Source organism: Perissodus microlepis, chromosome 6 (assembly GCF_051167445.1).
Source record: "Perissodus microlepis isolate ML-2025 ecotype Zambia chromosome 6, ASM5116744v1, whole genome shotgun sequence".
Classification (NCBI taxonomy): Eukaryota; Metazoa; Chordata; class Actinopteri; order Cichliformes; family Cichlidae; genus Perissodus; species Perissodus microlepis.
In genome coordinates, this window is record NC_140466.1 from 40,691,950 (window position 1) to 40,717,985 (window position 26,036).

The following is a 26,036-nucleotide window of genomic DNA, read 5'->3' on the forward strand; positions in this document are numbered from 1 at the left end:
ACTCCTTGCTATCTAAAATATAACAGGACACCAGAGTATATTCTCGAGCATCTCACACTTCTGATCAGTTGTCTGCTTGACGTTTATTCAGCTGTGTAAAAACTATAACTTTAATCTCAGCCAAACAGATTTACTCAGGATCAAATAAAATACTGAAAAAAGACAAACAATAAGATTTTTAAGTTATTTAAGTGACTTATGTAGCGAAAGACGGCGGTGGGTTTGAAAACGATTTGCCGGGAGTCCGGTGTTCTCATGGGCTCTAATGAGCCTTGCCCTCGGCTAGCTATCGAGCTAGTGGGTAACAGACGTCTCCGAAAACGTCGGGGGGCTTTTGAAAATATGTGGTGTCTTGATAAACTGAGCAGATATTTGAGGTTTACACAGCTACATTCTCGCCTGAAAATATGTTAAACGTTTATTTTGTGACCCAGAAAGAATAATAAGAGTAATATTAAAACTAACTAGCTGCCGCCATTGTTGACAACTGTGCTGGGCTGCGTTATGAATTCTGGGACACAGCTTCTTCTTCTTCGGGGTTTAACGGCAGCTGGCATCCTTGTACATGCAGTGCTGCCATCTTCTGTTTCAGTCCGTTATTACACTCACTATTAAATCCTACTACTTATTCCTGCGTCTTTTGTGATCTTACAAAGCTTCAAACGACGCGTGGACTATTAAATCAGTCGTCGACGATTTTGATAGTCGACTAATCGTGGCAGCCCTAATTCACACTCACATGTACTGCTGACACACCTGAGCCAGTGCTGGTGAACACATTCTAGCTTTACTCTCTGCAAACTACACTGAAGCTGTGTGAAGGAACCTTTTCTCAGTATCAGTTAGTGTTAGTGTCACAGTCCACGACTGACACATTCAAGGACATTCAGTAAATCACATTGTTGCAGGTTTAAGGGCGTCTTTGCCTTAACAGTGTGGCAGTTCTGAAATAACATTAATAACACAACAACCAAGTTAACTCATAATCCAGTCCATTACAGTATAATACATTCTGTCAACTTTTAGTAAGCTAAGGTGTAGAATCTATAAAACATGGATCATTGACGTTTGTCCTTGTTGTTATGGCCCTCCCAGTCTTTTCTTTAATGGTTTGTGTGGTAGGTGTTCCAGGTTAACTGGTTTTTACTTTAACTGGTTAGATTTTTCTACAAATTCCACTTTCATTGTTCCAGATGTTATACCTGCAGATTATTGTTGGGGATTATTCTTTACCCTCTTAAAAGGATGACATACACTGGAGTTTCTGTGTGAGGTATGGGGTACAGGTCAGGAGGAAGAACATGTCATCTACTAATCAAAGCAGTGGTGGTGGTTCAACTCCTGGCTGCTCGAGTCTGTGTGCCAAACATCCTTGAGCAACATATTAACCCCAAGTTGCTCTTTGTTGCGTTTCCTGGAGGCTGAATGTTGGATAGAAAGCACAGAAAAACATAGCAAAAGTGAATGAGGCAGGTTGTATAAAGCATCCAAGGTGCTTATACAACCTGCTCTACAAGAGTAGAAAAGAACCAGCCCAATTACCATTTACATATATAACTGTTAACCACAGGGATCAGCCACGTAAGCGTTTCATGTCCACCTGACTGAAACACTGAGTGCCGACACTTTCTGAGGTTCAGCTTTTGTTTTCTTTCGTGACTTTGCACTCACTCAAAAGAAAACCTTAATTAACCTGTAAGAAATCTATGAGTGTTATTATATGTTCACTTACTTACTTACTGTTTTCAACTGACCAAACATAATCATTTCTTCTGCAGTGAATTTTCTGTAGTGAACTACCACAACCAATGTAACCTGTCTCCAGTGTCTGTTAGCTATCTAACAAGCACTGGTATTATCTCCGATGTCGATGATGGACAGTGTTCTTCCTACGTAGCCATGATGGTGGCTTTTAGAGCATCTCATGGATTCAGTTTGATGTGTTTTTCCTTCTGCAGGTAAGATGCTTTTTCTAGAGAACAACACCATAGACACAGGAGAGGTGGATGTGGGGAGACGAGCCATACAAGATATACCTGCAGGTGAGCTGTGTACACAAATGCACGTGTCGGGATCTGCTGTGATTAATACTCTGTAAACTCAGTGTAAAATTTCCAACACCCCACACCAATTTGTAGGATTGTTACGTCGTGTAGTGGAATCTTTCTGTGTTTCACCTCCATGTTTCTGTTAATCAGTTATATCAGTGATGGCAGAGATTCTAACAATTCAGTTGAGTGTGTTACTTAAATCTACTACAAAGAGGAACGTAATCATATTATAATAACTATACTTGCAAACAAGGCAGCACAGTGGCAATTAGCACTGTTACACACAGCAACAAGGTCCTGAGTTCAATACCCCCACCTGCCCGGGGCCTTTGCGTGGGTTCTCTGGCTTCACAGTCCAAAGACATTCATTATCTAAATTGTGAGGATGGAGTTATAAATATTCCACATGTGAGGAACTCTGCATCTGTAGCACTGCAAATGAAATCACTAGTTTTGTTTGCTGGTTTTCACTTTTGACATTATTTTCGAGTGTGTCACAGTAATAAGCCTTAAAGGTTAAACGGCTTTCTTGAAATGAATTCATTTGCCACATATTTATGAATAAGATGCAGTAGTAACTTGTTGTGCTACAACACCACACACAGTTGCAGGAAACAGAAGTCGATGGGAAATTAATAACAAATAACACCGTTTTTATAAAGACAACTAACATTGAGAAGGCGGCATTTCTGAAAGTCAGTTGGGGAGTGTTAATATTTAAATCACTGAAGTTAATGTTCTGTTTCTTTATTCAAGGTGTGTTTTGGAGGTCCCAGCTGTATATCGACCAACCACAGTTCCTGAAATTCAACATTTCCGTCCAGAGAGATGCTCTTGTTGGTGTGTATGGACGCAAAGGCCTACCACCTTCACATACACAGGTAACACGGGAATGCAAATGTTACCAGAACTACTTTAGAACTACTGCACCAACATGTTGGAGAGTGGAAAAAGTGCATGAAGTGATATTTTCACCATTTGAAGTCCTAATGAAGTAATGTCTAGCTTTAATCATTGATTCAAACAGCAGTGATAGAAAATGAAACCTGAGTGATTTTCACGTTGTCATGCTATGACATAGGTTAAAGTTTTTGTCATTTGGCAGTCAGCATTGACTTTTAAGAGACTGCTAATATATCCTCTGTGCCTCTGTGTCCATCCTTTCATTGTTAATAACATTCAGGGCTCTAGAGTGCGACCAATGTGGTCGCAAATGCGACCAAATATTTCAATGGTGTGACTAAAAAAAAAAATCCTTGGTAGCACCAGTGCAACCAGCTGTTCCAGTAAAAAAAAAACCCTATCATGTGTCCCAATCAGAGATAGTCAGGGGCGGGACCTCCATGATTGGCCGTGGTGCTGTAGTTGTCCCGTAGTCCTTTGTGTGTACGTTTAAAAGTGCAGGTGGAGAGAGAGAGGTGAGTAGCTTGAATAAAGCGATATCGATTCATTAAATCCTAAATCGACTTTTAAATATAAACTTATTTTGCCAGAAACGCCAGAATCTCTGGTTAAAGCTCACAAAACTATTTCAACAACCATCAAACAGTAAATGAGAGCAGGTAACGGACTCCACACAAAGACGTAAACACAGAGCGGACCCCACGCATCAGAATCAGCTTTGTCTTTCGCGGTGGCACATATCATGTGGCTGTTTCTGTTTATGCTCTGTCATGTCTGAAAGGGACTGAGAGGAACATTCATTTATAATGTAAATATAGATGAAAGGGGCATCTGTCAAAAAGGTTAGAAGCTGTGTTATGCATTCAGCATACAGAGCTGACTCATTTAATTGTGGTGTATGTGTGCAATAGTTGCCATGGTAATGTGGGTCATGACCCTGGGATGAGATTTTGTAGGCAAAGGACGACATGATACAGCAAAGAAATGTTTCCAACTGAGACGATATTGATGTTTTTATCTTTACGCCTCAAAATGAAACCTCACTGAATCAGTGGCTGCAGCTGATATCTGTTCACTACTATAACATTTAGGACAGTTTGTCGTCAGCCTCCCTAGTTCGTCTGACTTTTCTACTTTCAACAAATTTCCGAAATGGTCAGAAAACCGCATGAAATCAACACAGGAACGACGGCGCCGTCCTAGTGGCAGCCTAAGGTAGCTGCTCTCCGATTCTCTGATTCTGATTCAAGTTATAAATATTTCACAGGCAACTTTGCAAGTGAGTCAAGTGCTTCATAACTCTTAGTCCAAAATGAATATAAGCTTCTTCACTAAACTATTCCTTTAATGACGACACTTACATCTCTGTGTTCTGTCAGAGGACTAATCCACGCAGTCACACAGCTCAGTGTTAGCACTTTAGATGATTTTGCTTCCTGTAAAAGGGAGTTTTTCCCCTCTGCTTTCACTCATTGTTTTCTCTATTACTGTTGTTGTGAAATGGTCCATTACACACAGAGCGAATTTCATAGACATCTGTTATGTCATGTGAATACTCAGAGTTTAATTGGTGACATATTTAAGATTCACCTAAGACCATGTGATAACATCGTGGCCAGTTTAGCTCAGTGGGCTGTGTGGCTGAGAGCGGCTGGCCAGGGTTCGAGGCTGACCTCTGTCCTCCGCACGTGTTTTATTGTTTTATTTAAATGGGACAGTGCAGTCTAACATAGTCCAAGTGCAAAACATGAAACTGATGTAACGCACATAAGTTTAGAGTTATTGCTAATTTTCAACCATTGTCCTTTGTTGGGCTCACAATCACAATGCACATATTTTACAATAGAACATAAATTTTCATAAAACTAAAATACATCATGGATACAACTACAATTAATAGACAATAAATTTAACAAAAAACAACAACAAAAAATCATTAATTAAAATGACGACAGCTCTGATTTCCCTTTAACTAAACTTTGACCTTCACTGTAAAGGATCTGATGTTTGACTTCGGTTGGAAGTGTGCTCCACAGATGGCAAGCTGGAAAATGCTGACTGACCAAATGTAGCTCTGCGATATGAAATCTTACAGTTCACCATGCTCCCTAGTAAGATGCGTTCTCACTGCACTGCCTAATAAAGCCAGTAAGAGGCCAAAAAAAGACCACTCGATTGTCAGACTGACCTGCACTGCTGTCCTTGCCAGGCCTTGGCACTTCAGGAGAATCCAGGTACTGTGCAGGGTGACAGAAACTGGACATGTTGAGCAGCACCTCTAAATCTCAAAGAGCACAGTGGTTAGATTGTCATAGCTGAAACTTTAGGCTAAACCTTGGGGAAAATAAGATGTTTGCATTATTGTGCTTTTTTGTTTTCCAGTATGACTTTGTGGAACTGTTGGATGGTAGTCGACTTATTTCGAAAGACAAACGAGCACTGAGTGACACCGACGCAGGACACATACGTCTAGCCGGTTCTTTCGAAGAAGAGTCTGAGGGAGGCCCCCGACATATCCGCTCCGTGAATGTGCATGAGGCTGGGTTCATCCAGTACCTGGACACTGGAATCTGGCACCTGGCGTTTTACAATGATGGACGAAACACAGAACAAGTCTCCTACAATACCATCATCATAGGTGAGACAAGCTTGTTCTTACTGGGGCGTTGCTGTAAGAGTGAGTGCACCTCTTCAAAGCATGTGCTCAACGTATGTGCTACCAGCTTGTTATTACAGAAATTCAAATCTACTACTACTGTTAATATTAATAACAATAATTATAATGAGAAACATCAAAGCAGGTTCTGGAGCTCATAGTTATCTGGAACGTGACAGACAACTCGAAGCAACGTTGAGGAAAGCTGCATTCGATTCCTTGATAAGTTATCTCGAAAAATGAGTTTGAAGTGAAAATACAGACAGTTGACTAACAGATTCAAGCCCACAACTTTCTGTGAGGGAACATCAGTCACGATATAATCTACATGTAAATGACAACAACATTTCATCCAGTTTTACTTTTTAACCAAACTGGTTGTGGTTATGCACCACTTACATAATCGTCTGTTAGGGTTAGCGATGTAAAAATGATTATTCTTTCTTTGTTTAACATACTAGAAACCTTGAATGGGCTTTTTAGGGAAATGCAGGCACGATAAATGAATTTGGCAGATAAACCTGGTGAGACTGAAGCGACCTGCAACTATATTGGCTGGATGTGATTTTCAATAAATGACAAATATTTAATGTGATACTAGTATGCTGTGAAAACCTTCACTGGCACATGTGTGTGCAGTTTTAATTAGAGCAAAGGAGCAAAGAAAAGCACGGCAGAGAGGGAAAGAGCGGTTGTGGTGATTGGATGCATTGATTGGACTAATTGGCTGTAACTATGGTAATAGCAGAAGAGCAGTCACACAGTTTGGTGTGTGTATGTCTTTAAATAATCTCTCTCTCCCACTTTAAATCAGAGTCGATTATGGAGTGTCCTCACAATTGTCATGGAAACGGTGAATGTCTCTCGGGGATTTGCCACTGTTTCCCAGGATTCCTGGGGCCCGACTGCTCTCGAGGTAAACGATTCTGCCTCGCCTATAGGGAAGAAGTAATTGTTGCATGATTCCCCGTTACTTTTAGCAAAGAAGACACGGACCATGACAAAGACTTTAAATATTTTGCATGTTTTCAGCTGCTCTGTTTAGGTTAACTGTGCTCCTTAATCAATCAAGAATGATTGAAAAGTTACACTAAGTATTTATAGGGCACGAGCTTTATAACTGAATAGCATTTTATTGAACATTAATCCATCTTAGTTGTTTACACAGTACATAGCTTGATGGGAACTTGAGGGTTCAGTTATCTTACTGCCTTTTTTGGGTGATTTAGTAAGTGTGACTTGTTCCGTTCATGCATGTGTCTGGTGCAGCGTCCTGCCCGGTGCTGTGCAGCGGTAACGGTCAGTACTCTCGTGGACGCTGCCAGTGCTACAGTGGTTGGAAAGGTACCGAGTGCGACGTGCCAGCCAACCAGTGTATTGACATCCACTGTGGAGGACATGGTATCTGCATAATGGGCGCCTGCATCTGCAACACTGGTTATAAGGGAGAGAACTGTGAGGAAGGTAAGAGTGTGAAAGTGTCACCACAGTACTGAAGTTCCACGTAATCTTTCTCACAGCGACTTTCACATTTTGACTCTACTCCACTCTGTTGTGTAAAGTTATTGATTTAATAAACATTTTTGTACCCACTATAATTCTGTGGGAACCTTTTAAAATGTCACAATTCAGCAATAACAGCGCTTATGCCCATTTTTACATTAGACAGCAATAAATTTGATGACTTTAACTAAAGTGACTCAAAATACATCAAAATGAAAATATGCTGTACTGTTGTATGCTAACCTGTATTTTCATCCACCAAAGTGGGTCAAATGTAGGAATATGTAATTCCTGGGAATCTTAAAACTCAAATTGTACATGTCAGATTTGTGAGTATTTTTATGGCACAGTATTCACAGTTGACACTGTCTTGAGTCTCTGTTGCAACCACATTCGCCAAGGAGACAGGCACCTGAAGCAGACGATTTGACAGTCCCCTGTGTTGTTTTAGATTCAGGATTCAAGATCCTTTATTTGTCACATGCATAGTTATACGAGTACAACATGCAGTGAGATGTATCCTGACACGCTCCTCCACTGTGGAAAAACGGAGAGAACATTAAATGAATATATACGGGAGACATTATGCATAGTAAGTAAGTGCATTAGGTAAATTACATAATGAAATAAAATTTTAAATTGAAAATCTGAAAATGTACATTGTGCAAGCGGGTGTTAAAGTTCGTAGACGAGTCAGGCTGGGATGTGTTAGGAGTAAGCCCCGCCTCAGTCACTAACGGATGCTGTGAGAGGAGGGGGGCATGTTCTGGTTTAGGACTGGGATGGCTTGGGATAGAAGCTCCTCCTCCTCTTTACTAAAATAGTAAAGAGACACATTGAAATCTATTTATTCTGAGCTCAAATGAAACTTACTGAGAGCCAACTGACATTAAAACAGAGGCTGGGTTTGTTCATAAGTTTATTTATCTGTGAAACATGTGCAAGTCCCAGAGTGCAGACAGCGTTTAGTGAGTGTGATGGTTACACTGTTACCATTTTCACATTCAGTAAACTATTATTATTATAATTATTATTTCTCTTGTGTTTTTTTGGTGTTAATGTTATTTCTGCATGTGATCTTCTTATAGTGTCTCACACTTGTGCAGAATATTAAACTCTTAAATATCATGTGTAGACCTGTCATGGCTACAGGCACCTGTGATGCTTTTAACTTAGATTTAACTCTATTTGGACTAATATTTCCAAACTCTGACAAATACTCAGGAAAAAGGCCCTGTTAGCCTTTAGTAACATGCTACAGTTACCTCATCTGGTTCCCATTAGTTTCGGTTTTCAACAATAAAACTAAGAAAGAGCAGATCCATCTCTCGCCTGGACAAAGGTTTATGTTTTTCTGTTTTTGCCTCCATCTGTTGTCATTATTAGCTGGTATCTATGCAGATAGAATAAGAGTCCTAACAGTAGAGAGGGGCTCGATTGCTGCATCAGTAACAAAGTGGAATCGACTGGGACTGACAGCGACTCACACATGCAGCGGTACGCTACACAAGCTCACAAAGTGGAGTCAGTGGATGCTGAAGCACATAGTGTGGTAGAGAGGCTTTCTGCAGAGTCGGGCACTACAGTCACGTGACTGCACGTCACCTTCAGATTAGCTGAAGAACAGTGTGTAGAGAGCTTCATGGAATAGCTTTCCATGGCTGAGCAGATGCATCCAAGCCTTACATCACCAAGTGATGTGTCACATGGAGTGAAGCACACTTCCACTGGACTCTGTAGCTGTGGAGAGGTGTTCTGTGGAGCGATGAACCACGCTTCTCTGCCTGGCAGTCCCATGGATGACTCTTTACTATAATGCTCTTCCTCTACAATAATTCAATTATTTAAATGTCCTTTTGTTCAAGCTTCCTGCCCTGTACTTTATCAAACTCCTTCCTGAGATTTTATCCAATAAGTATCATCTAAAGACACTGGCGATGCTGAATTGTGAAGCAGGTACCTTGTGACCATTTTCAATAAAATCTCGCTGGTGATATAAAAAAATGTGACATATTCTTAGTGTGTGTTGCCATGGGCACAGATAGTGATAAGTACCTGTGTGCAGCAGTCAAAACTAGAATCCAGAGCATGAACTGCTTTGACTGTAGCCACGCGGACGTGTGGGGATTTCGTTTGAAGAACAGTGAAAACAGATCTATCTTTGTGGAAAAACGAATTATTTAATTATTACATTAATATTGTAAAACCCCTAAAAGGCAAAACAATCTATAAATCATTCCAGTATTAAGAGCTTTCTCTCCATCCCTCTATAAATGTCATGCGTTCAGCTGCAGTAGCTGTAACAGATTTATACAGATCAATTTGCAATTTTGCTCACTTGAAATGAAAGTTTTTAATTTTTATGATCTCATTTTAATGAAGAGAGACCGAATATGAAGCAAAAATGTAGAAGAATACTTTATATGAACGGTGTAATTATCAAGTATATGAAATGATCTTGACTGAGGTCTGGAGACTGGTGGAACTATCCCTGTGCCTTTGTAAGCAGGGGGACACTGCGAGTGCTGCAAGATTTCAGTGTTACCAATGATGTTCCTGGTGACCATGGTCCTAACTGCTATTAGACCATTAACACGCTCCCCCTGTGTAGTTTTGGGCTGATCCACCACATGATCATTCTCATCTCCTGAGACCAAGGTCTTGCATGGAGTGACTGATGATTGACTGATGAAGCATTTTCTATTTCTTCCAATCGGAATAATTGCACCGGCAGCTGTTACCTTTTCACCACCATCTTGGTCTTATTGCCGGCGCAGTCTTGTCTCTCGTGTGTCTTGCCCACGGTGGTGGAGAGGTCGGGATGGAAGAAATTGATTTTGTGGACAGGTGTGCTTTAGACACATAAGTTTAAGTGTCTGTAAGTAATTTACTGTTACATCTGTGCCACATGGGCACACAGCCCATCTGTGGGAGCCAGAATTCAGGGGTAGGGAGCCAAATGCTTACATCACTGTGTTTTTCTGAATTTTGGTTGATATTCTGTCTCTGCACTAAAAGCAAACTACCATAAAAATTAGAGACTGTTAATTTCTTTGTAAGTAAGCAAACTTACCAATTCTACAGGGGATCTAGTAATTATTTCCCCAGCTGTAAATGCTTAATTGATTTATTCTAATATGATGTGCAAATAAATTTCCACAGCATCTGTTTTAGCCAGATACCTGGCTAAAAGCAAGATGCAAACAATGCACTACACTAATTCAAATTCAATTAATCAGTAATGACCTGCACAGGCATACAGCAGTGCTGAGGGAAGTGATGCTCATCTGTGATTCACATTGTGGGTATATGCCGACACAGTGCTGCAAATATGAAAATGCATATCACAGCGGACAGTAATCACATTACTTTCAGATGAGTTCAGTCATCAGTCGGAAAGAGACAGAGAGAGGGAGAGGGCGTCTGTGCAGTCTGTGTGTGTCTGTGTGTGTGTGTGTGTGTGTGTGTGTGTCTGTGTGTGTGTGTGTGTCTGTGTGTGTCTGTGTGTGTGTGTTAATCCTATTTACAGCTGCTAATCTGAAACGTCATGTCAAAGATGCCGTGTAGGTTTACCCCAACAAAATGACACATAATATTCTTTTGTGTTTGCACTGAATCGATGATCAAATGGATGTGTGAGCAGTGCTGAGCGGTTATCCAAAAACACCTCAAATATACTGTGCAGTGGTGTTTACTGGTCTGGTGTCTGGTTGCATGTCATGAAATAAGCCAAACATCCATTCATTGCTTAATGTGGAAATGAGGCACTCATGCATAAAATTCTGTCATGACTTAGAGTCAGAAAAGAGGAAATGCACAAGTGTATGTAAAGCTGTTTGTAATTAAGTTTGAAGAGTTTAAGCATCTGGCTCCAGATAACTGCCCTCAAGAGTTAAACAGTAAAGCTGATGTGTGAACGTGTGCATGTGTCCTGTATGTACTGTTTGGTGTACTGATAATTTCCTTTCTGCCTCCAGTGGACTGCATTGACCCCAGCTGTTCGGCCCATGGGGTGTGTATTCATGGCGAATGTCACTGTCAGCCAGGCTGGGGTGGAGCCAGCTGTGAAATTACCAAGGCCATGTGTCCAGACCAGTGTTCAGGCCACGGCACCTACAATGCAGAGACCAGTACATGTGCCTGCGACCAGAACTGGACTGGAGCTGACTGCTCTTTAGGTGTGTGCACTGTTTACCTGTCTATGTCCACATTTCATTTTCTTATTTCTCAGAAATAGGTTTTACACATGCTTCTGTTGAAGCATGTGTAAAACCAGCCTTTCACAGTCCCTAAAACAATGAATACTGTACAGATGTGTTATGAGGGGATTTAGAAGTGAAGTGACCGGCATAAAAAATCAAAATCAGTTACAAATTAGAAGCTACTTAAGACGACAGTGTTAGAGATGCCCTGAACGCTGCAGTACTGAATGGAATGCATCCAAGAAGATTTAAGGTAAATAAAAAAGTTTCATTTTATTTTTCAAACTCCAAAAGAGAAATAAAGTCAGACTATCACTACTTAGTATTGGCCTGTACTACAGAAATCAGCATATTGCATGAAAATGTTGTTAACTCTTTAACAAAACTTTCCACAGGCAGTAGTTGTATCTACAAAATGCTCACCGTCAACATTTTCCACATATTTTTCTCTACAATTGCAGCAAATGATGCAATAATATTCATACACACGATACACATGTTGCAGTCACATTTAATTCATTTCTATTCAGTTTATTTATATAGCACCAAATTACAACAAGTCACTTTTTTCTTTATCCAGAGTAGAATGATTGTGGTGCACAGCATACATCTTTAACAGCTTTAAAAAACAAGAACCGGATGCACGGCATCCATCTCCAATGCACACAGGTATACAAAAGGGTCAAAGATCACATATGTCCCTCGGGAAGTTGCACCCTGAGCAGACACTTTTCTGTAGCTGTGCAGGAGCGGCTAGCATGCCACGAACCCAAGCTTCAGGAAAATAAAGACGTTCTGAGCTACTTCAGTGCAAGAGTGAGATTTAAGCAACACTCAAACACACAAATTAACACAGTGACTTGTAGTAATCTGTACTGAGCTTTTCCTGAACCTTACTGTACGTAAAGACATCATTTGGCGTGCACAGGGTGCAGTCCAGGACGCAGCTGCGGGTGAAATAAGAACAGAGTGCATCAGTGTGCGTGGACGTGCTTATATCGGTTGCATTCACATGCAATCGCTGTGTTTCTGCAGTCCATGAAGTAATTTCTCTTTGTTACTGTTACAGAGGTGTGTGAAGTAGACTGTGGCAGCCATGGAGTGTGTTACGGCGGCGTATGCCGCTGTGAGGAGGGCTGGACTGGAAGTGTGTGTGACCAAAAGGCCTGCCACCCACTGTGCAGCAAGAACGGAGTTTGTAAAGACGGGAAGTGTGAGTGTGACCAGGGATGGACAGGGGAGCACTGCAACATTGGTGAGTGGATCACACACACACACTCGCACACACACACAATAACTTAGCATTACAACTACACGTAAATAATCCAGTTGGACACAGCCTTGAACAACACTACAGATATCTTAGATGAGCTCTTTTCACTGATTGGTCCCGGTGCCATTGTTAACCAGCCTATCACAGTTTCTCATCTTTGTGGTTGCTCTCAGGGAAAATTATGCTGCTGATAATGTGGATGTACATGTTTGTGTTAGTTTGTTGTTTTCCAGTAAAACATCTTAATCTGGGCTCAAAGCAGAATTTCCCCTTAGGATCGCTCTAGGTAACTTCTTTTTTGTAGCTGGTGTTAGTTACCAGCACTGCAAAATGCTTGATCTGCTCAGCGCTGCAATTAATAACATCCAGAAAGATTATGGTCTCATAAACGTTGCTTCTTGGTTTTTGCTAAGACTGCACTGTGCAAAAGTAGAAATATCTATCCAGTACACAGTCACAGGAAGTTATCAGTGTAGTCCTCAAGAAGAACTGAAGCAACAAAGAGTCTTTCAAAGATCTTTCATCTGCATCCATGATCAAAAATAAACAGGGACCAGAAAACATCCAGAGATAGTCTCAGAGAAAACACTAATGCAGCTACCTGGGCATGTGCTAAGTGACTTGAGCAAGTAGTGAAGACGGTTGTTTTTTTATTAGACATAAGCATGACTGAGCCAGTCGACTAAAGAGCAGCTGTTGCTTGTATCGCTGCTGCAGACACTGGATTATGACTGTGATGATCAGTTAAGCGTTCCTTGGTAGGAATCGTCTGTAACCGCTACAGTTGCATCTTATGTTGATCCATGTTAGAAACGCAGAGACGTAAAGAATTGCTTCCAGATTCATGAAACTGGGTGATTTCATATCTCAGCTTGGAAACAGCACACCTGACATCGTAACCTATCAATACAAAATAACTGGATTGGTCCTGATAAGCGTTGTTTGCTCTTCGTGGTCACTTTCATTTAGATCTCTTTTCTTTGCTTCCTCCTATCTGAACTAAATCCTCTTTATTTATGTCTTTTTTCTTCCTTTTTCCTGTCTTCTTAAAGCTCACAATCCGGATATTAGAGTTAAAGGTACTGTACACTGTTTTAAAAAATCTTCTTATCACTGTTATCACGAGTTTTTTTTCTTTTCCTCTCTTCATCCTTTGCTTTTTTTGTTAAAGCTGAACTTTAGCTGCATCAGCGATAGAGTTTATTGATGTATTTACTGGATGCTACAGCTGGGCCCCAAAGAGGGCAAATTCATCAAACCAGTTTACACTAGCTGTAATAACAGCTTGACTTACAGAAACACATTTCCCTGTTACTGTTGTATTCAATCCCTGTGTGATACTGCATGTTTGATGTCATAATGGCTTTCTGAGTGACTTGGGCCATCTGAGCATTTTACTTTGAGCAGACAGGACCTACACAAGCACAGGCAAAATCAGTACTGACCGTCTTTGATGTAGACCATGAAATCTTGGCCTCAGTTTTATTTACACAGCACCAAATCACAACAACAGTCGCCTCAAGGCGCTTTATATTTTAAGGTAGACCCTACAATAATACATACAGAGGAAACCCAACAATCATATGACCCCTATGAGCAAGCACTTTGCTGACAGTGGGAAGGAAAAACTCTCTTTTAACAGGAAGAAACCTCCAGCAGAACCAGGCTCAGGCAGGGGCGGAGCCATCTGCTGTGATTGGTTGGGGTGAGAGAAGGAAGACAGGATAAAGACATGCTGTGGAAGAGAGACAGAGATTAATAACAGATATGATTCAATGCAGAGAGGTCTGTTAACACATAGTGAGTGAAGAAGAAACACCCAGTGCATCTTGGGAATCCCCCAGCAGCCTATGTCTATTGCAGCATAACTAAGGGAGGATTCAGGGTCACCTGGTCCAGCCCTAACTATATGCTTTAGCAAAAAGGAAAGTTTGAAGCCTAATCTTAAAAGTAGAGATAGTTTCTGTCTCCTGAATCCAAACTGGAAGCTGGTTCCACAGAAGAGGGGCCTGAAAACTGAAGGCTCTGCCTCCCATTCTACTTTTAAATACTCTAGGAACAACAAGTAGGCCTGCAGAGCGAGAGCGAAGTGCTCTAATAGGGTGATATGGTACTACAAGGTCATTAAGATAAGATGGGGCCTGAATTCTGGATTTAACAGGGAGCCAATGAAGGGAAGCCAATATTAGAGAAATCTGCTGTGTCTTTACTGCTGGTCTTCCTGTGAGCTGCTTCCTCCTTTGTCCTGTCCACGTGTATTTGCTACACAGTCAAATGTTCTCATAACTGTCACTGAATTTAAGCAGCTGTAATTTGACTCACACAATTGCCTTTTGCGTTAAAGATGTAAGTCATACTTTAGTTTACACAAGACAATCATATAATCAGAAGTACAATTTTAATTTTAATTTCAGTGTTATTTTAAGTAATATTCTATTATTCCAAGCCCTCGTTGTGGCAAAGGAATATTTACAGATTAAATCTGTAAATATTCCAGAGGCAGAGCTCTAGGATAGCAATGCAGTATCAGCCACCAAAGTGATTGTGGTTATATACGATCGTTTTTGGATCGTTACTGTTTCTGGAGGGATTCTCTAAGTTGACGTTTCTGTTGGCTGCTGGGGCAAGAAGATGAAGTGACCGAGCAGGAACCAGCAGCGTATAACCTGAGATAGGTCAAGGAGTTCTCCAGAGATGATAATGCTTTACCCAGAGCGTGGCAGACTAAGGAAGTAAATAGCTTCCTGGCAGGACTCGAGCAACTGATTCTCTGAGTTTTAGGCCTCTACCCTGCACAGTATTAACTCTTACAATTACACTGAATGATTTTCTAATAATAATAATGGATTGGATTTATATAGCGCTTTTCAAGGCACCCAAAGTGCTTTACAATGCCACTATTCACACACTGGTGGAGGCAGCTACAGTTGTAGCCACAGGTGCCCTGGGGCAGACTGACAGAAGCGAGGCTGCCATATCGCGCCATCGGCCCCTCTGGCCAACACCAGTAAGGTAAAGTGTCTTGCCCAAGGACACAACGACCAGGACAGAGAGCCTAGGGATCGAACCGGCGACCTTCCGGTTACAGATGCGCTTCCAACCCCCTGAGCCACGGTCGCCCCAAACCACAGTTATGTTTCTTTTGACCAGTTTCAAAATTGTTTCTCCCTAAAATCTGCTTCCAGCTCTGTGTATTGATTCTCGTGCTCTGCAGGCATGTTTCCAGGGTTTTATATATATAACAAACTCTGTGAAACCTCTTTATGCAGCCTCCAGTTTCAGCCTGAAAAGGCATCTCTTTAAAACAGGGTCCTGCTGAGTCAGCCCAGTTTTGATTATCTATCTGCCAGCATGACGCTGTTCTGATTCAATCTTCACAAAACATTGAATTCCTTGATGGAAAAAAGTTAAAGGTAAAAACATTTTTCCAGGAGTAAGTACAATTTCCAAGATGGATTTGCTCAAGAAACATGAAACACTGGTTGTAAGGTTGTGTCACTTGAGCTGCTAGTATTAGCTGAAAGGTGAAAGTGTGTTTTGGACCCAAATTTTAATTAACAGTTAATTTCCTGAAGCTCTGATTTGGGCCTCTGACTAGAAGTGGGTTTAAAAAATCGATTTCCCGATTCAAAACGATTTTAGTTTAAATAAAGCGACTTCAAGTCTGAATTGATTTTTAAATGTATTTTGCCAGAAACGCCAGAATCTCAGGTTAAAGCTCACAAAACTGTTTCCATCAAACAGCTAAAACAGCAAACGATCAAAGACGTGAACACAGTCGTGTGCTGAACGCTGACAGATTCTGAAGCTGCAGGTTTCGTCACTCTGACCACAATTCACTGAACCAGCAGCAGAACAAGATCAAAAGTAGCTTCATGTTTTCAAGACATTGTCATTTATTTCCTTCTTACTTTTGCTGTTTCGCTTCCACCAGGATAAACTCACACTTCCTGCACAGCTCTCTCTCTCTCAGTGTACTCAGAGACCAGTTTACCATAAAATCTGTTTTCTGCATTATTCGCTGCTCATTATGCATCAGTCTGCCGCTGTGTTCAGCGCTGTCAACGCGGGTTTTTCCATTTGACCTCCGACTAGAAAGCCTCATTTCTGGCGTTCAATACCAAAGAAATGTAAACTTTTTAAAATTATACCAAATTGCAAAACTCTCAGCTGTGTCTCTAATCAAACCTCTGCTTCACTTCAGCAGCGTCAGGTAATGTTCACATGTTGATTCATGGCTCATCTGCTATAAAAAGCCAGGCCAGGAAAATCTCCTTCATGTTTTATCCTCAGTTACTTTGACACAAACGCATCTGCTGTGATGTTCACACCTCTGATGAATCTCACAGTGTCAGCTTTGTTTTTATACATAGTTAGAAAGATAATAATTATGATCATTTATCAGTACATATCCATAATAATACTTTTGACTGTCTGAGCCTAAACTGAATCGAATCAGTTGTAGAAATCAGTGACGGCACCTCGCCCACCTCTGACTGACACGGGCTGCCAGTTCTATGGAGGGTTTTGCTATGCAGGGAATATTTTAAGTAACATTAAACCTGCAGTGCAGAACTTTGTTTGTCAATCTAGTTTTCACACCTCAGCTATAAAAGGCTGATGGGCTGTTGCTGTCACCCCACCGGGCGAGTGGGCAGGCGGACAGCACGGACACCCAACTCAAGAACAAGGCGACGTAGGACTTTGAATTATAGGTCCATCAGTGGATTTAAAGAGGTCATGGACCAGGGGAGTCATGGCTCACTTTTGGAACCAACTACTGTTTTGGCACTTTTGCATTTTGTTCATTTTTTCATCTCTGTGGCTGCACATGCTTTATCATGCACTAAACTATGTTACACCTCCTGCTTTAAAGACCTTAATCTAGTAGTTAAGAGGAACAGCAGCACAGGCTGTGGTGACAGCCGCTCGATCCTCTTACAGAAGGTTGGTAAACTGCACCGGATAGTTTGTCAGTATAAAAACAGTTGTATTTATTAACAGAAGCTACGTTGTGTACAACATGACAGCTGTTGCATTGGCATTAGCTTTGTCCTTCTCTGTTCTGAGATCTAACATGTGAATGACGTATTTACACTGCTGTGGTTCAACTTCTATCTTTATCATTTCATTGCTGTGATCCCAGCTCTTCCTTCCTGCCTTCCTTTGGTTGCCATCTTCATTTATTGATCACAGACTAAATATTTGGCAGTGCTGGTTTTGTTTCACTTTACTTTTCTCCCTAATTTTCCTCCCTCTCTCCCTCGTGCCCTCTCCTATTCTCAGGATATAAAGGTAACTCCTGCTAAAGAACAATAAAGGCCTTACTGTCCCAGAATACAATGACTTCACACTCTGCTTTATAACATATTTTTGGTTAACTCCATTTCGTTTTAGGTTTTGTCTTTTCCTTTCGCTCACTGTTTTCCAGTCATTCTCAGTGCTCGGTTTAGCTAGACTTGTATTGTCGTATATTCTATTTCTGTGTTTTTTTTCTGGTCCTATCATTCCTTTTCCTGTCTCTGACTCTCACACACGAAACAGACCATAGATAGATTCACACGAGAGCAGTGAATACAAATAAAAAGTGCACGCACAGTCATAAAACAAAGGTGTGCGACTCCTGTTTCGTCTTGCATCCACAAGCCTGATATATGTGTTAAATAAGCCAGTTGCTGTCCTCCTGTCTTCGATCTGTCTTCACTTTCCTCCCCCCAGTCTTTATCTCCATTCCTTGTTCTGGGCTTTGCTTGGTTCTGATTCTCACTGTTATAATCAGCCTATCTGATTGCCAGCCTCACTGTCAATTTTGTGAATGAGGAATGCCAAACAGAGGCATAAAGTATAGTCTGTGGAGGCGCGCAGTCCTCCCTATACTTTGTGCACTGCCTTTATGTCTACCTGTTGTGTTTTCACATGGATTTAAACTCGCTGCGTTATTTCTTTGCCTGACGAGAAGAACGAGCACAGATGAATCCATATTTCTGAAACAAGCATCCTGTTGAATGGAAATTTCAGTCTTTGTCAGTTCACTGGGTGTTAAAATTCCCTCTGATGTCATTTCCTCTGACAGACAAACCCTTCAGTTTGACATGTTGAGACTTTTTTCGTTTGACTTTATTCATTTGGTTTGTTTCTGTGGCCTGTTTCCTATTATGCAACATTTCTTTTTCTTTGTTCGCAGATGAAAAGAAAACTTCTCATTTTGCACTAATTAAAGCCGAGCAGCACGCTGTGGCCATTTTGGCTGCTGGCAGTTCTAGCAGTTCATGTGAAAGTACAACATCAGTGCATTTCACCAAAGGTTGACTGTCTGTCTGTCTGCCAGTCTGTGTCTCTCACATGTGGGCTACTGTAATTAACTGTTTTATTTGTCTGTCAGTCTGTGAGTCCATTAATTGGAGAAATGTCCATCGAATGGGGCTGAATGCCTTTATACACATCTGAATTTAACCAGTGTGGGTTTTTGAAGCCTGGTACTTTTGTACTGAAGTTGCTGAGAGAGAGAAGATAAACTTTTTAAAGTTTTGGAAAATGTACGTTAAGATGGAGTGCAATTATTTCCAAAAGAATTTAGAGTGAAAATAGTACAAACACATACAACAAACGTGGCAAATGTTGAAACAGACAAACTATTGTTCTGGGGAAAAAACTATGACATTACCTTGATGTCATCTAGTGGCCTTAGTGTACTAATGTACCACAGTATCATCACCTGCTGCTATTTGAACCTTAGCCTCAAGGACGCAGCTGCATTTCACGTGTCCAGTAACAGTGATTTTAGAAGTCTTGCCCAAAGCCCCAAACACGGTCCCATCAATACAGAATTTATCTGAATAAAATCTTTTAATAGGAAGAATGCAGATCCTCTGTATCTTACACTGAGCGTGGTCATTCATCTTTACTCTGACAGACAGCCTCTCTAAGCCTCTCTATCATCAGATTTTTAATGAATCTAATACTTTACATACATCTTACATTGTTCCACAACTCACCAACAGTTGGTTGGTTGTTTTCTTTAGTATTAAACATGCTTTTTGCAGCTTTCTAGTAGGGCTGGGCGATATGGCCTAAAATTCATATCAGTATAATTTGAAGCACGTGCGGTAACGATATATATCGCGATATATTCTTTTCTTCTGTATAACGTATTTTCCACACTATAAGGACTTAAAATCCTTTAATTTTCTCAAAAATCGAGAGTGTGCCTTATGTATGGATTCTGGTTGTGCTTACTGACCTTGAACCGATTTGGGCAGAAATCTGTTAAAAAATGTTTTAGTACAACTTTGGTAAGCGGCACTGCTTGATGGATTGTCAGAGCATTACGGCTGCCGTAGTGAGGAGCTTCATGGAGTAATCTGGGTCCAAAACTCCGTCTCTCTCAGGTCCCAAAGTCAAACGAACACTAAGCGTTAAAAACGGTCTAAATTCTTTCATCTTTAATAAAATCATTAGCGTCGCTGCTTTACCAGGTGTAACAATCAAGTTTAACATCCAGGCATCCATGACAACAGAAGTTATTAAATGTAACGGAGTTAACAGGAAGTTAGCTCGCTAGTTTACACCTAAACATTTCATACCATGTTCTGACTGAGAGATTTTTGAAACTAATTAAAACGTACAGCTCTGCTACCACTTCCAACATAAATGAAGACAGAAAACTAAACAGCAGTGGCGTTTGCAGGGTTACTGAAGTTGGACTACCTGGTATATAATGTTGTGCTATGTGATTGCTAGCGACACAGCTATGTTAGCTTAACATTAGCACAGTGAAGCTGGAGGATGAACGCCAACTTTTTTTCCACTCGATAAAAGTTAACGTGAGGGATTCTGGTGGTCAGGGACAAATGCAATCGCATAGCAGGATGCTATACACGGGCCAAACTTCAGTCAGGAGAACAACTGAGATTATTCATCCACAATACGAGGTTAGTCATTAATATACTGCAACAACATGGGAACAGAACAGCTGCGAGAGAATTCAACATTAATGAATCAATGTTACGGAAGTGGAGGAAGCGCAGTTTTTGGCTTTCCCCATATTTCAAAAGTGCTTCATCTCTTTGCCATGACTGTCGCCCGGCATAATTTGCAGATGATAATGGTTGTAGCCGCTGCTGCGTTGCTTTCGACCAAAACAGGCGCCGCTTGATGACATCATCAACATGCGCTATCGCGATAGAGCGGCATAGTCAAAATCTCGATCGTTGGCCAAATTTATATCGTTTCTATCGTATATCGTTTCTATCGCCCACCCATACTTTCTAGTTTTAATTATTGGAAATCGTTGCATTCTGTGTATTTCCATTTTACACCAACAACCTTTTATGTCTGTTAGAATGATTTCTGAATAGCATCTGAAACCGCATTTATACTATGATGGGATGTTTTCTAAAATGTTCTAAACTGACAGCTGGTATAAACATTTGTTGAATGAAACAGATCGATTTTGGCTGTAAACAGTAGCACCGATCCAGCCCAGTCTCAGCCCTATCAGAATCCAAAGGCCAGCTTAACCAAAATTAAGTCCTGTTTATTTTTTCTATGTAAGCTATAGTCATGTTCTGCCTTTGATCCTTTTGGATGAATATTTATTGTAGCCCATGTTGTGTATTTTTTGCTTGTTTGTGGGTTTTGTCAGATGTTTGAATTGAAGAGTCAGCTCAGTGTGGTGCAGCAGAGTCCAGCCTCAGTCCTGTGGGGGCTGCCAGTTCCCCTCTGGCTGTTTTTGACTTTTTCGTCCCATCATGGTCTCGGTGCTGTTTCAGAGGCTTTTCCAAGTCAAGAGGGAAACTCCGAATATGTATCGTTTTGAGCATGAACGTGGCCCTAAATTAAATAAATAATAATAATCTCCTCTCACAGCAATTCAGTACAAAAATATCATCACCTCACTTCAAAGATGTATATAGGTTTAAGCCTGTTTTCACCCTGACGGTCATCATGGTCCCCTCCTTTATTCCCACTGCTGTGACTTTTCTAACTGTGCTTGTCCCCTGTGCCCAGAGGGTTGTCCAGGTCTCTGCAATAACAATGGACGATGCACCTTGGAGGCCAGCGGATGGCACTGCATCTGCCAGTCGGGATGGAGAGGGGCGGGGTGCCACGTTGCCATGGAAACACTATGTACCGACAGCAAGGACAACGAAGGAGGTATGTTTGTGTAGATACACTAAAAGTGGGGAGACAGATGGTTAAATGTAGGAACAGATTTGTTTGACGGCTGAATGAACACAGGATAAGGAGAATATTAAATGTTAGCGACACAATAATCCAAACGTCCTCCCACGACTACAAAGAGAGACATTAGGAAGAAATGAACAGTGGACAGGTGCTTTAGAAAGTGGTCGGAGATTACTTTGAAAGGCACAGGTGAGTGCAACACCCCCTCAAACCCCCTTCCCACCCACACGCATTAATTTGCAGGGGACCGAGGAAAAATGACACATCAGTTTGTACCATCCAATCACTTCAAGACCTGATAACAACACTGTGTTAGAGTGGGAGAGAGTAAGTACAAAAGAGTACTTACTTACTTTGCCTGTGTATGTATGGGTGCTCAAAGTAATGACTGATGATGAATAAATGATGAGGTGGTGACTGTGCTGCTGCCTGCTGGGCAGACACTCATGTGCTGTGTTCCAGTAAAGTGTAAAGGCTGGGCACGGCTGCCTGAACGTCTGAGTGCCTCTAACCTGCACTCTCTCTGGTATTTTTACTTTTTTGGTATTTTTCAAATCTGGTCTCCATTAGTGTTTAGAAAAATGATAAATCAGGATGCGCTTTAAGATGGTTCGACCTTGTGATTGATTAACAAACTTCAGCGTTGATCTATGCATGCTTAAACTTATTGTGACAGTGCAATAGAAAGGTGCACCAACACTACTGGGAACTGGATCTTTTGTAGGCATTACATATGTCAGCTAACAGCTGTTTTATCCAGCAACATATGCACTGTGCCAGTGACACAGCTGGGACTACATTTAATTTGATCACTATGTTAACAGAAAAGATGGAGAGAAATGATATGAAAAGGAAAAGAAAGGAAGAGAAATCAGAGGACTGCTTTGTCAGTCAGTGTGTGTTTTTAATGTCACTGTATGCAGAATGTAGAAGTGGCTTTTATCAACTAATGGAGGCAAACGATTTTGTTACCTTGCATTCCTCCTTCTGTCTCCTCATCTGTCCCGACTCCTTACTTGCTCTCCTTATTCCTCCCTTCGACACGTTTAACTCGTCTGACCTCATTTTATCTGTGTGTGTGTTTTAATCTGGACACTACAACAATAATATTGTTAAAGCAAAACCTCTGAGACAGTAAAAGTTTTAAATATTATTTTAGCTTATCAGCTGACAGTATTTGTCTCTGTCGCTCTTCTTGTCTCACTTTCTTTGTCTCTCTGTACATGCACACACGCTGCATTGGCTGCATGGTGGATCAAAACCTGATCGTATTTTCCTGCATTTATAATTCCATCAGGTTTGACAGACATCACTGGCTAAAGTACAGCCTGAAAATGTGACAGAGCGTCCACTATGTTTCACTGATGGCTGTAGACACTCGCTGTTGCGCGGCTCCTCCTCTGTACGCATGAGGACAGCACTAAAGCTGAGTGATAAAGGAGCCGCTGTCTGCAGAAAAAATTGAAAAGCTTTCAGAAGCACTGAAGACCTGCTGGTTAAGACCACTTCAAAAAATTACAAGGAAGTCTGGCTTTTTGGATGCAAAATATAAAGGGCTCCAGGAACCATACCAGAGTTTATAAAATCATATTAATGCTGCAGATTTTAAACGTACATTAGTACATTTCCGTCTATTGGTCATTGAAACCTCTGCCTGAAAGACTGAACAAATTGTTTATGTAGCTGTTGCAGCTAATGCTATGCTGCCTTTGTTTCCTTTGAACTGAAACATGTTAAGCTGTTCATTAGATTTCACATGTAAAGCTTTTAAACGACTATGTTTTCCCCAACTCTGTGCTAGCTTTGTGACTGTAGGGTTTGTGCATGTTTCAGATGGCTTGGCTGACTGCATGGATCCAGACTGCTGTCTGCAGCCTTCCTGTCAGAATCAGCTGTACTGCAAAGGGTCACCTGACCCAGGCGAGGTGCTCAGCCAGTCTCCATCCTCAGTGCCTCCTCAACAGGTAAGAAGATCCAGTCAGAAATTGACGGCACAAAATGACGACACCTTTCAGCATCAGATTACCCATTTATTTATTTTGCTTTTCTTAGGCTGCCAGATCTTTCTACCAGCGCATTCACTTTCTAGTTGGGCCTGAATCGACTCACATAATCAATGGTGAAAATCCTTTTAATAAAAGGTAATCATGTCTTCTGTCGTGTTTTCTCTTTTCTTTTTCTCTTAAATTTTAGGGATAAAGCAGCAACATTGGCATGCACATACAGATGTTCATTTCAAGCCATGGAAACACTGATTTGCTGTAAATGACTGTTGGATATTGCAGACATCTTACTGTAAACTGTTTTTTTGGATGACATATTTTATGGGTTCAGCTTTGCAGTAACTGGATTCACCCGTGTTCATCATTCCACACAGTGTTATTGAGCAGTTACAATAACCATGTACTCTACCTGCACATTGCCAGGGAAAAATCACACATATTCATATCTCATGCACTGCTCTTTGAAGCATAGTTTAAATGATCTGTAGTCGTAGGTCAAAGTAGGTTTCATTGATGTCCTTGTTTTCTGTGATTGTTTGACTAATATTTTTTAAGCCTGCAGGTCATGGTGTATCCTATTTTTATTTAGCATAATATGAGACGTGGTAGTTTAGCTTTGCTTTCTGTAGGCATGAAAATAATAAAACATGTTGGCAAAATCCAAATATAGTGCTCAAGGTCTGCTGTTTTCCCTTGCCAAAAGCCATTCCTGCCCACACCTGCCTCAAAGATAGCATTCATTGAGAGTGATAACAGGGAATGACAGGGGCCAGTCTGCAAATACAGGCTGAAAGGCAGCTCTACTGAGAGGGAAGAAACATGACAGCAATTGTGTTTGGCAATCTTTCTGCTTTTGTCATATTTTTATGATTTACTGAATATTTCATAAGAGGAGAACCTGTAATACCAAACCTGTAATAAAGTGTCCAGTGTTTCCCTAATGGAATGTACCTGCAAACGTAAAAGATTATTTTAGACATGAAAACACAGATATACTGTGTGTGTGTGTGTCTGTACTCTTTTAAGGATAAGGCTTACAGCCACAGAGATAAAACTCGTGTGATTTCTAATGGGTAGAAATGCTCAACATCTAACAAAAGACGACTCAGATGCAGGGCAGGGAATGGTTTTGGACTAAAACTGTAGGAATGTAAGGGTCTTCTGGAAGAAAATGTCTTACCTTCCTTCAGGTAAGGAGCAGCTGTGTCTCAGGTGATAGACTGTGCACAAATTATAAGGTCAGTGCTTTGATAGCAGGCAAAGCATGGGTAAAGTACTGAAAAATGTCAAGCATCTGACATCATCTATGGTCTGGAATAATTTTACCTTTAGATGTCAGATATCACAAGTTGCCAATTAAATTACATGAAAATAACTGTAGGCTGCAGCTCAAACATCTTGCAGTTGTGACCTGGTTGCTAGTAAAGCTAATTGTTAGATTACTGCCTGTAGCTTGTTGTCATGGTATTGTATGTGCAATGATATTTATGTGGATTTTATGGAGCTTCGCAAATGATTGTGGGGGAAAAAATTGGGGGTTTAAGATGATTTTGTTTTTTGCAATTTTATTTGCATATATGTGTGTGCGTGTGTGTGTGTGTGTGTGTGTGTGTGTGTGTGTGTGTGTGTGTGTGTAAAAGCAGCTCTACACAAGAGCAAGTAAAATGGGATGAAAAAACTAAAACACTGAAATCCAATCCAAGCATGTCTGACATGTTTGTGACTTTTTAATGAAGTGCATCAGACAGGAAAACAAAACCTGAAACTGGGAACTGACTGGGAATAACAAGGGAAACAAGGAGCACGGGGATAAGGACAGGAAACGGGAGGGAACACAGCTGGAATTAATCAGACAGGGAGAAATCTGAGCACACTGAAGAGGGCGAGAGACTGTGGAAATAAAACAGGATGTCCGATTACCATGGCAATAAAGACCAAGACATGCAGGCTTGACACTTGGACTGGGAAAAAATAGATATGGGAACATGACTGACTGGTGAGAGAGAGAGGGAACACTGAACACGGGAACAAGAGACGAGGCTGACAAAACCCGGCAGAGACATGTGGTTCTTTTTTCCACAATAACCACATAGTAACAGAAAACACATAAACACTGATGCAAACGACAACATGTACTGTAAGTACCGTAGTGACATCAGCATGCATTACTCAGAAGTTCCTCCGTTGTCGTTTTTTAAGTTATCCCTCAGTGGACTCTGCAGTTCGATCACAATGAGTAACATTGCAAAGCTACGGTGA

General features: G+C 41.0%; 1 protein-coding gene across 7 annotated transcripts in view; it reads left to right on the forward strand.

The window, feature by feature from the left end:
* Window positions 1-26,036, forward strand: part of tenm3 (teneurin transmembrane protein 3) — a 360,038-nt gene that overhangs the window by 261,353 nt on the left and 72,649 nt on the right. For 4 of the 7 annotated variants that reach the window (XM_084932347.1, XM_084932346.1, XM_084932341.1 and 1 more), the window contains 11 exons: window positions 1,959-2,042; window positions 2,808-2,932; window positions 5,337-5,592; window positions 6,425-6,526; window positions 6,880-7,074; window positions 11,091-11,291; window positions 12,385-12,570; window positions 13,641-13,667; window positions 21,598-21,744; window positions 23,608-23,738; window positions 23,827-23,915. In XM_084932347.1, the coding sequence (XP_084788473.1) occupies window positions 1,959-2,042; window positions 2,808-2,932; window positions 5,337-5,592; window positions 6,425-6,526; window positions 6,880-7,074; window positions 11,091-11,291; window positions 12,385-12,570; window positions 13,641-13,667; window positions 21,598-21,744; window positions 23,608-23,738; window positions 23,827-23,915 (1,543 nt within the window). The remainder of the gene's footprint in view (window positions 1-1,958; window positions 2,043-2,807; window positions 2,933-5,336; window positions 5,593-6,424; window positions 6,527-6,879; window positions 7,075-11,090; window positions 11,292-12,384; window positions 12,571-13,640; window positions 13,668-21,597; window positions 21,745-23,607; window positions 23,739-23,826; window positions 23,916-26,036) is intronic. The other 3 variants (XM_084932343.1, XM_084932344.1, XM_084932348.1) reach the window with 1 other exon arrangement.